This window comes from Phodopus roborovskii, unplaced genomic scaffold (assembly GCF_943737965.1).
Source record: "Phodopus roborovskii unplaced genomic scaffold, PHOROB, whole genome shotgun sequence".
Lineage (NCBI taxonomy): Eukaryota > Metazoa > Chordata > Mammalia > Rodentia > Cricetidae > Phodopus > Phodopus roborovskii.
In genome coordinates this window covers 12,019,034-12,028,433 of record NW_026126546.1, presented here as the reverse complement: position 1 = coordinate 12,028,433, position 9,400 = coordinate 12,019,034, and the positions used below count along the sequence as shown (strand labels likewise).

Genomic DNA, 9,400 nt, shown 5'->3' with positions numbered 1-9,400 from the left:
ACGAAGTCATGCATGGGCTGTAGTAATTGTCCTCCCCCTAAAGACCGTGTTGTGCCTTGGTGGGTGAAGTCAGAATCCTTGGAACTGACAGTGCTCCCAGATGCTCTGATTAAACTTGTCTTGGGGAAACTAATGTTCTCTTGCTTTGTTAGGGCCTTTTGTGCCAAAGCTTTGGGTGGTCCAAATATAGTAACACAGTTCTGTGAATTTCTTTTCAATTGTATTTTCTATTCCACATTTTGGCAAAACATTCCTTTTCAGTTTAAACTGTAACCTCGTTGAGTTGATTACTCAATGAAACTCTCAATGACTTTTCTTTTTGTCTTAATATTTTGGGTGTGGTAGCAAGTAGAAGCAGATCACCCTAACCAAATATTTGCAGATATTTAAACAAAGCCATTCAGGTCAGGGAGGGAAGATGGACTGAGGAAGCAGAAATTGAATGTGGCTTTTAAAAGAGGGTTTTGGTTCTCAGAGACTTGCTGAGGAAGGAAAAAGCCTGTTCCAAAAAGGGGAAAGGAATTAAAAGTTTATCTTCTGGGTGACTGGGAACGTCTGGGCTCGGAGCACGTGTCTTTGGTATGTTTGGCAGCCAACAGTCTGTGCATTAAGTGTGTTGGACTCTTCCGCCCTTCTGCACATAGTGAGATTCAAACGTTTCAGAACTTTTGAAGGGGGTGTTAGAGATCGTCTCCAGGGCTGCAGAAAGATGCACTCCATTAGAATTCAGATAACTTCTTCAAGTTCTCTGCCACCTGTCCTCACTCCTTTAGTTGAGGGTAACTGTCTAAGCGACACCCACGCAAGAACTGGACATGTCCTGGCGGGTTGCAAACCGCCCTTGACCGCCAGGCTTTTCGCGTTCCACGGAGGTGGTGGGTGCGAGCACCCAGTGCGGGTAGCTCACAGTGTCGGAACTGTGGATGATGCATCCTTCCACGCCCCAAGGGCTCTAACTCCCGCACCACAGCAGGACGCACTAAGGGAACGAATAGCCCGGGCACAGGTTGAGGTCCTTATTCTCAGGTCATTTCAGCAACTGCCAGAAGAAATGTCCGCCGCGGAGGGAGGAGCACAGATGAGGGGGCGGAGCGAGGACGAAGGGGCGTTACCGAAAAGACGGCCAGGGCGGAGCGAAGACAGAGGGGCGTGGCTCTGGCAGTGAGTCGGGGAGGGACTCAGTCAATGGGGCGGGGCGGGCGAGGCCTCGGGGCCCCGCCTCTGGCCGCAGGCGCGCCCGCCCCGCCTACCGGCTCCCCTCAGAGGTGGCCGCGGCCGAGCCCGGGGAGGGAGGGGAGAGCGGGTCACGACGCTGCGGGGGCGGGGATAACCCCTCACGTGGAGCAGATGAAAGGGCCGCGGCGCGACGGCCCCGGGAGCGGAGCAGAGACTGCGACCCACAAAGCCGCCGCCGCCGCGATGGTGCTGTGAGGCGACCGCCCGCGCTCGGTCCTCCGCCGGCCCGCGACTATGCCCGGCCGCGCCCGCCCTCCGCGCCCTCCCGCCGCAGGACCATGAGGCCACGCTCGGGCGGGCGCCCAGGGGCCCCGGGCCGCCGCCGCCGTCGCCTGCGCCGCGGCCCCCGCGGTCGCCGTCTGCCACCGCCGCCGCCGCTGCCGCTGCTTCTCGGGCTGCTGCTGGCGGCCGCGGGGCCCGGCGCGGCGCGGGCCAAGGAGACGGCGTTCGTGGAGGTGGTGCTGTTCGAGTCGAGCCCGAGCGGCGACTACACCACCCACACCACCGGCCTCACGGGCCGCTTCTCGCGGGCCGGGGCCATGCTCAGCGCCGAGGGCGAGATCGTGCAGGTAGCCGCTCGGCCCCGTGCTCCACCGCCACAAGATGGCTCCGGGGGCTGCGCCCGCCGACCCCGCCGCGGGCTAGCGGGCGGGCGGGGGGAGGCGGGGAGACCGGCGGCATCCCTCCCGGGCGGGCGGGCGGGCGGGCCGGCGGGCGGGCGGGCTGGACGCGGCCTCCGGCGCACGGCGGCTGGGGCGAGCGCACGTGGGGGCTCGGCCTCGGGTGGGTGCACCGTGCCGGGGTGGGGGTGGGGACTCTGAGCTGGGCATGGACCCGGGGGCGGCAACTCTTGAGTTGGCGGGACGTTCTTCTCGCTCAGGTGAAAGTCCCGGCAACTACCTGTTGAATGCCAACTTTGCAAGGGCGAGAGTTGAAGGATGGAGCGGCTTCTTAAAGGTCGCAGGCATTGCTTTCTATCTATGCTCGCTGTTGTTTTTTGGAGAGGCCAGGTTGCCAGGGTGCACATCCTCGGGGTGGGGTTTTTTTTTTTTTAAATGTTTTTATTCCGGCGGAATCTACCGTCAGCCTTACCTGGACACCAACTGTCTGGCAGAGCTCTGGACAGGCACCAGCAGGAATGGGAGCAGGCGGAGTTGGCTGACGAGTGGGAATTGGGGGTGCACTGTAGTGGCGGTGCAAGGCAGCGTGCCTCAGATTACAGGGGTTGAGAGAGACCGCAGGCTCGCCCCTGGGTCAAGGACTAATACCGAAGAGGCCTGCAAACCGGGGCCAGGGTCGCACATTGACAGGGCCTCTACCTTGCTCCAAATGAAAGAGGTCTGCGTTCCAAAGGAAGCTGGCTATGGAGAGTTTTAAGCTGTCCCCAGTCTTTGAGGAGGGACCCTAAACTGAAGCCTCTGCGGATGGGTAGCTGCATAGATTTCCCGCTTCCTTGACCATGATTTTTATCGACTTGTTCCAGGGCTAGCGCACTTGTGGCTGTTAGCAGGCGCACTTCTGGTGGGGGTGGTTTGATACGATTGGCTTGTCTTTTAATCTTTTGGGTCATAAAGGCCTGTAGTTTGGATCTTTGGTGCGTTGCTCTTGGGTGAATTAGAAAAGAAAAGGGACTGTGGAATGGCAGCTTTGAGTGTAGACAGCATCTTCCCTTGCCTCTTCCGGGTGCAGCTTCAGAGCTCTGAGTTGATAGGACATAGGCCAGTACAGTGTGGGTCCTTATAGGTGTGTGTCCTTCCAAAGCTAGAGGAAGTCCCTATGCCTGTAATTAAAAAGCATTGTCCTGCGGTGCTCTTTATTCTCATCTATATAGAAAGCGAAACACATGTTTGACCGATTTCTGTGATGTTACTAAATGTGCTGGGACTTTTTTCCTTATAGTTGTTACTGTCATTAAAATAAAAGCTTTAGAGAGGATGCTTTGCTGATGATTCCTAACATTCCTATTGTAGGCTTTAAGAATAGTTTGAATCTTAAATCTTGCTTGTGACTCAGTGTCTTTCTTTGAGGCTTCCACTATGCCCTGGTGGCTTTAGAAATGTTTGATTTACAGTCGGGGTGGGGTGGGGGTGGTGGTGGGGATGGTGGCAGCAACTGAGGGAGAGTATGTTTTAACGTGACACTTCACTTTTTGAAGGAGACTTTTGAAGTTTCAGATTTTTATCTGCAGTGTTTAAGTTTGAGCCATTTTTCATGGTAGTTTGGCAAGCAACCCATTATGCATAGTGCTGTGCTTTGCAAATATTCTTGGGTTCACCATTTAATACAAAATTAGCCATTTAAACACACCATTTGTAACTATTTTATCCTGCCTAGTAGAGAGATAATGTGTGAATTGGCAGGACTCTGTTCTCTTAAAGTTTTTGAAGTGCTTATCTAACTCTTTTGTAGTCTATTAGACTAGCACCTCCCTTCCAAATTAAGTCAACAATTGCTAAGGAAAAAAAGTGGCTTAAATGGTATTTAATAAGTTTAGCTGTTAAGCAATCACTAATGGTGTCCTTAATTCCCTTATAACTGCAGTAATATTGAGCTCTCTGAATGGTTAATACTTGGTCCACTCTATAGCTTTAATAACTTTGCTGTGGTCATCAACGTGTTGAACTCTGTGTCCATAGATGAGCAGAGTGTGATTTTAGAGCCGTGTTGTGTGTACACAGACTTCATGCTTTTATTTGTGAATACTGCCAGACTAAAGGAACTATTGTGGCTCCTGACTACGAGTCCTGAAATAAATTTGTAAGGAAGGTCAGTGTTTTAGGATTGCTGAGAAGGAATATAAGAGTGTGTGGTGAGAGCATAGAAGAAGCAAATAATTTTAGACTGTGTTTCCTAACTACTCATGTAGCATTGCTTTTGTTATTTCCAGTGTGGTTTTCTGGTAATATTGTTCTTAACTGGGAAGAGAGGGAAAAAACTGTTTGAAAGTTCCTCTTCTTTAAAAATTCTAAGATAAATGTTTTGTAGTACTGATTTTTTTTTTCTGTTTGCCAGTGAAAAGTGTGTGTGTGTGTGTGTGTGTGTGTGTGTGTGTGTGTGTACAATAGATATCTTATTAGCCTGACCATCCATCCCAGGACTTCTAGTTAGAATACCTGTTCAGCTTTTTGCATGAGTTAAGAGTGGGAGGAAGGCTGGATGTGTGTGCTCCTGTAGTAGTGAGGTTAATAATTCAGACCTTGGGATGAATGTTTTAGGCATAAATGTCTGTCTGTATGAAGGCAGGATTGTTTGTGTGTTTGAATTTTTTCCCCTATTTTGTTATCTCTGGTTGTGAACATTGTGGATAGAATATTTGGGTGTGAACTTAATTGCTTTTATTATCTTGCAGCATTATAGCCTGTTTGGGTCTAAGCAAATCAGTCATACAGCTAAGTGCTAGAAGAATTATACTTTAACTGTACTTCTGAAGTGTGGACCTTTAAAGAGCTTTTAGACATACTGGTACATATTTCATCTTTAAACCAATGTGCTGCTGTTAATGAAATTATTATCTGAATCTTTTAAACATGGCTGTGCAGCCCACATGGTTGGTGTTGTTAAGTAAGGGACCTGATTAAACACTAGTGGTTTGTGGATTGGCGGAACAAACATGAAAATTTGCATTGCTAGAAATGAAAGATCGTTTTAAAGTGGAAATGCCTCTTTCTTCCATTGAAGTTAAATATTAGAAATATGGAGAACTTCATTTGTAGAAGGAATTAGAATGATTGGTTCTGCACAACTTTAAAATCAGTTATTCTGGACCCCATGTTACATATGTCTGGTGGACATGAAGCTAAGGACATGAAGAACTAAGGAAATTCTTTTAGTTGTTAAGAGTGAAAGGGGAGCTGTGTGGTGATTAGATAGTCTGGGTACTAAAGGTATCACAGGGAATAATTGTAGGAGACTAATTCCTCTGCCTTGTTTCCCTGTCAGTGTGTTTTTACAGTTCAGCATTTGATCAAGCACTTTCTTTTCATCTCCATTTGAAGTTAACTTAATAGGCCTGCCTCCAAAAATTGACTTAGCCTAATAGAACAATTGCATGCTGACAGCTGACTTGGATTTACACAGAAAGGGCCTGCTGACCATTTTGTCAGATGGTCCTTTATAGGTTAAAAGCAAGCATTTCATTGGTGGGGGGTGGGTTTAGTAAATTCCTATGATTTCTTCTCTGGTCTTATACCCTGAGGTCTCATGGGAATTATCAGCAATTCTGACAGGGGATGGGAGTGTGGAGGAAGCAGCCTTAACTCCATTGATGAGCCTTATTTTGTGTGTGTAGGGGACTGTGCCAAGGACATTATGCTTGTTCATTTTGTCTTTCCACTCATACAGAAATAGATACTGTTGTTTAGTCTGTTTTACAGAGAAGAAACTGAGGCCAAGAGAGGCAAATTTGTTTCTTTAACCTGATAGCTAGCAAATGATAAAACCTGAATTGAAACCATGGCCTGTTCTTGTTCTTGTCAAGTAACTAAACTGGGTTTGTAAGGATTTTGACATTTGATGCAAAGCTAATCTTACATAATTTGCTATTGGAGTTCTTTTAGGCCTGTGGACCCCCCTCCCCCGAAATTATGCACACATTCTTGTGAATGGGTGTGTTCATTTTCCTGATAGCTTCTAGTACTTGTCTTTGACTAGTACAGGACAAAGAATTTGAGTGGAGGGCCTGAGAGATAGCTCATTGGATAAAGGTGCTTGCTGACAAACCTGAGGGCATAAATTTGATCCTCGAAACCCACATGGTAAAAGAGAACAGACTCCTGAAAGTTGTCTTGTGACCTCTGCCTAGACTCTGGCACACATGCCCTTCCTATAAATGTTTTTTAAAAAAATTGAGTGAGGTAATAGGTCACTCAGACTGGCAGGAGTTGGAGGGAAGCCTGCAGCTTTGTAAACCTCCATTGAGCAAATTTATTTGATAGATGTCTATCAGAACCCTTCCTTTTCAGATAACACTGCAGTGCTGCGGTTCACTGAGATAGACTTGTATACAGACAAGCAATAATCCTTCCCAACTGATTTTTTTTTCACAGAATTGAAACCTCATGCCCATAGGCATCTATATCTCAAACTGAATTTGTGTATCTATCTTCTGCTAGTTCTGTATCATCCTTGGGAAAGATAAAAAAGCAACCAATCAAAGAATTTTCTACATTTAGATGAAGTGCAAGAAGAGATGGAAATGAAAGATTTGAGATAAAGGATTGGACATATTTCCTTCTACCATTATTTAGACAGTGATGTGAAAGCGCTGCTGGTGTTGGAAGGTCTGTAAGAACAGCCCCTGCCTTCTGGTAAACCTAGTAGATCTTAGGGAGACAGGTCTGTTTGTTGATCATCCCATTGTTATAATACAAATTGTCTCTTTATAGGGTATTTGTATTCTGGAACATGGTATCTAGTATTAGAAAAGGTCTGAAGATATCTTCCTTGGTAGAACACTGAGCATTGAGAAGTCCCTTATGTGAAACAGGTGTTACAGATGAAATGATGTTTGAAATTCTAGTAGTCCTGGGAGTAACTGTGAGAATCTGTTATTCATAACCATTAACCGGTGTTATTAAGAGCCTGGCTTGTGGTGACTTCCCAGTCTAGAGAATGTGGATTTGTAGTTCACAGAAAAATTATTTTTAAATTAGTCTTCATAGTCAAAAGAACTAAATGTGTGCACTGAGACGTAGCTTACTACATAGCTCAGTGGTATAGAGCACTTGCCTAGCATGCACAAGGGCCCTGGGTTTTGTCCCTAGCAATGGAAGAAAACAAAAGTACCAGATGTAATACTTTAATGTAGCAGATTTAATGCCAGGCTAGAAAGGTGGAGTGGAGTGTCTTGTTTTGGGACATGTGGTAAGAATAGGGATAGCTGTGATTAACATTTAATTCCTCCACCTCCCAGGCTTGGAGCCTTTCTGTTCATCCTGGTGCAGTTGGGCAGTGTCTCATGGAAGAGTGGTTTATGATTAAACTAAGAAGTCAAGACATTCTTGAGTTATATATTGAGTATAAGTGGTTGCTTTTCTCCTGATTAATTTAAATTTTGAGTCGTTCAGTATTCTGTCAGAGCTTTTAAAATAGCTCAGGGATGGGCAGTGGTGTCTCATACCTTTAATCACAACATGCAGGAGGCAGAGGCAGACCAGGCTAGCCTGGTCTAAAAGTATTTTCCTGTATAGACAAAACTGTTACACAGAGAAACTGTTTTGGAAAACAAACAAACAAAAGTAGCTCTCAGGGACTGGGGGAGATAGCTCAGATAGTATATGACTGTACTCTCAGTGCTGGAAAGGTAGAGGCAAGTGAATCCTTTTGGGTTGCTGATCAGCCAGTCTAACTGAATCAGCAAGCTCTAGGTTCAGTGAGAAGTCTGTTTCAAAAAAATTAGAGAGCAGCTGAGGAAGGTACTCAAAATTAAACTTTGTACTTGCTTGCATACACACATAACACTGACACACACCTACAAAAAGTAGCTACTAATAAAACTGGACACTGTGGCTGTGAATGTTGAATATCTCTGATTCCAGATACTTAAGAAGCTAAGGCAGGGGGATTAGATGAGCCAGGAGTACTAGGCTAGCATGTATAGATAGCATAGGGAGACACACAAAAGACAACAACAATAAAAACCGAGCCAAAACAAAAAAATCTGCTAATGTTCAAATACTTGTCATGCAAAGCTCTGGGCACAAGTACTTGTTTTAATTTAGTTGATGGCAGTTTTTAGGTTAGGAAGCCAGGAGCAAAGTGGTAAAGTCACCTCTGATAATCACTAAGCAGGTCAGTAGTAAGCAGATCAGATCCAAACTGATCTTACCGATGCTGAAACATTTTTTTGTTTTCCTGAGGTTGCCTCACATGGCACTCTTTTGTGATAAGGCTATCTGAACTGCTGTTGAAATTCAGGTTTGGCTTTAAACTCAAAGCTATAGACTGAGAAATGAGTTTGTAATTTCAACTGAGAAGACTATCCTGTGATACTAGAAATGTATTCTCCCTCCTCCCAGCCCCCACAATCACAGAAGGCTCATTTTAGCTTGTTTTTTCCCTAGAGCTAGGCTGCCAAGTTTACAAAGACAGTGGCTGGAACTATCTAGCTATCACTTGTGGCACTTGTGCTGTTTTGGGCTGTTGGCAAAGCTGCAATGGCTGAAGGAGCCTGACCTTTAGAGGGATTTCTCCTTCCTGTGGCTGACGTTTTAGACACATTCAGGAGTTTCTTCAGAGAGATTATGTATGTCCCATGTACATGGCCTTATTTTCTTTGCACAGGCTGCATATTCCTTGTTGATTTAAAGACTGTAAGAACCTGAAGCTGGGCGCTGGAGAGATGGCTTAGCAGTTAAGAGCACTGGACTGCTCTTCAGAGGACCTGGGTTCCATTCCCAGCACCCACAGGGTGGCTCATAACTGCTTGTAACTCCAGTTCCACAGGATCTGACATCCTTACACAGACATACATATAGGCAAAATACCAATGCATGTGAGATAAAAATAAAATAATCAAAGAAAAACCCTGAAGCTATGGACTGTCACCCTCTTCCATTGGTAGACATTGAGTGGTGCCCTCTGTCCACCCGATTCTGGATAGGGCATGGCAGGGAACATGATGAAGGCTTTGCTTCTGTCTGTAGGCAGCCTAGTGTAGGGTCCAGACAGCAAACAGTCAGTGCCAATTTACCTTGGGACATATTCTGTCTATAGGATACTGTGGGATCCCCCTCCCCAAGACTTTGGCCCTGGTGCTGAGTTTGGGCTGTGCAAGCCATTGTATGTCATAGCATAGTATGTGGATTTGCACAGTCTCTCCTTTTCCAACTAATTTTTACCTATATTTGAGGTTAAAGCTGATAAACCTTTTGTGGAGACGTGCCTTTGTACCTGTCAAACAAAAGGCAGGAGGCAGAGTGGAGGCTCTTTGTTCCACTTGTAGGCTGAACTAGATGTTTTAAAATCTTACTTTTAGCAGCTCTGTTGACTTACGATAGTGTGAAAAGAATAAGGTCAGCTGGCCCATTGTGGTTCAAAGGAGAGCCTTTTATTCTAATTACTCCTTAAGACGTGTTGTAAGAGTTGATATTAGTTCCCTTCTCTGTTCAGCAGCCAGGGTGATACGGTTATTTAGAAACTGAATGTTAGAGTTGACTTGGTGAAA

General features: G+C 46.0%; 1 protein-coding gene across 1 annotated transcript in view; it reads left to right on the top strand.

The window, feature by feature from the left end:
• Positions 1 to 1,262: 1,262 nt before the first annotated feature.
• The window catches only part of Znrf3 (zinc and ring finger 3), a 149,736-nt gene continuing 141,598 nt past the window's right edge, over positions 1,263 to 9,400 (top strand). The window contains exon 1 of the mRNA XM_051200186.1: positions 1,263 to 1,805. Within this exon, the coding sequence (XP_051056143.1) occupies positions 1,515 to 1,805 (291 nt within the window). The 5' untranslated portion in view covers positions 1,263 to 1,514. The remainder of the gene's footprint in view (positions 1,806 to 9,400) is intronic.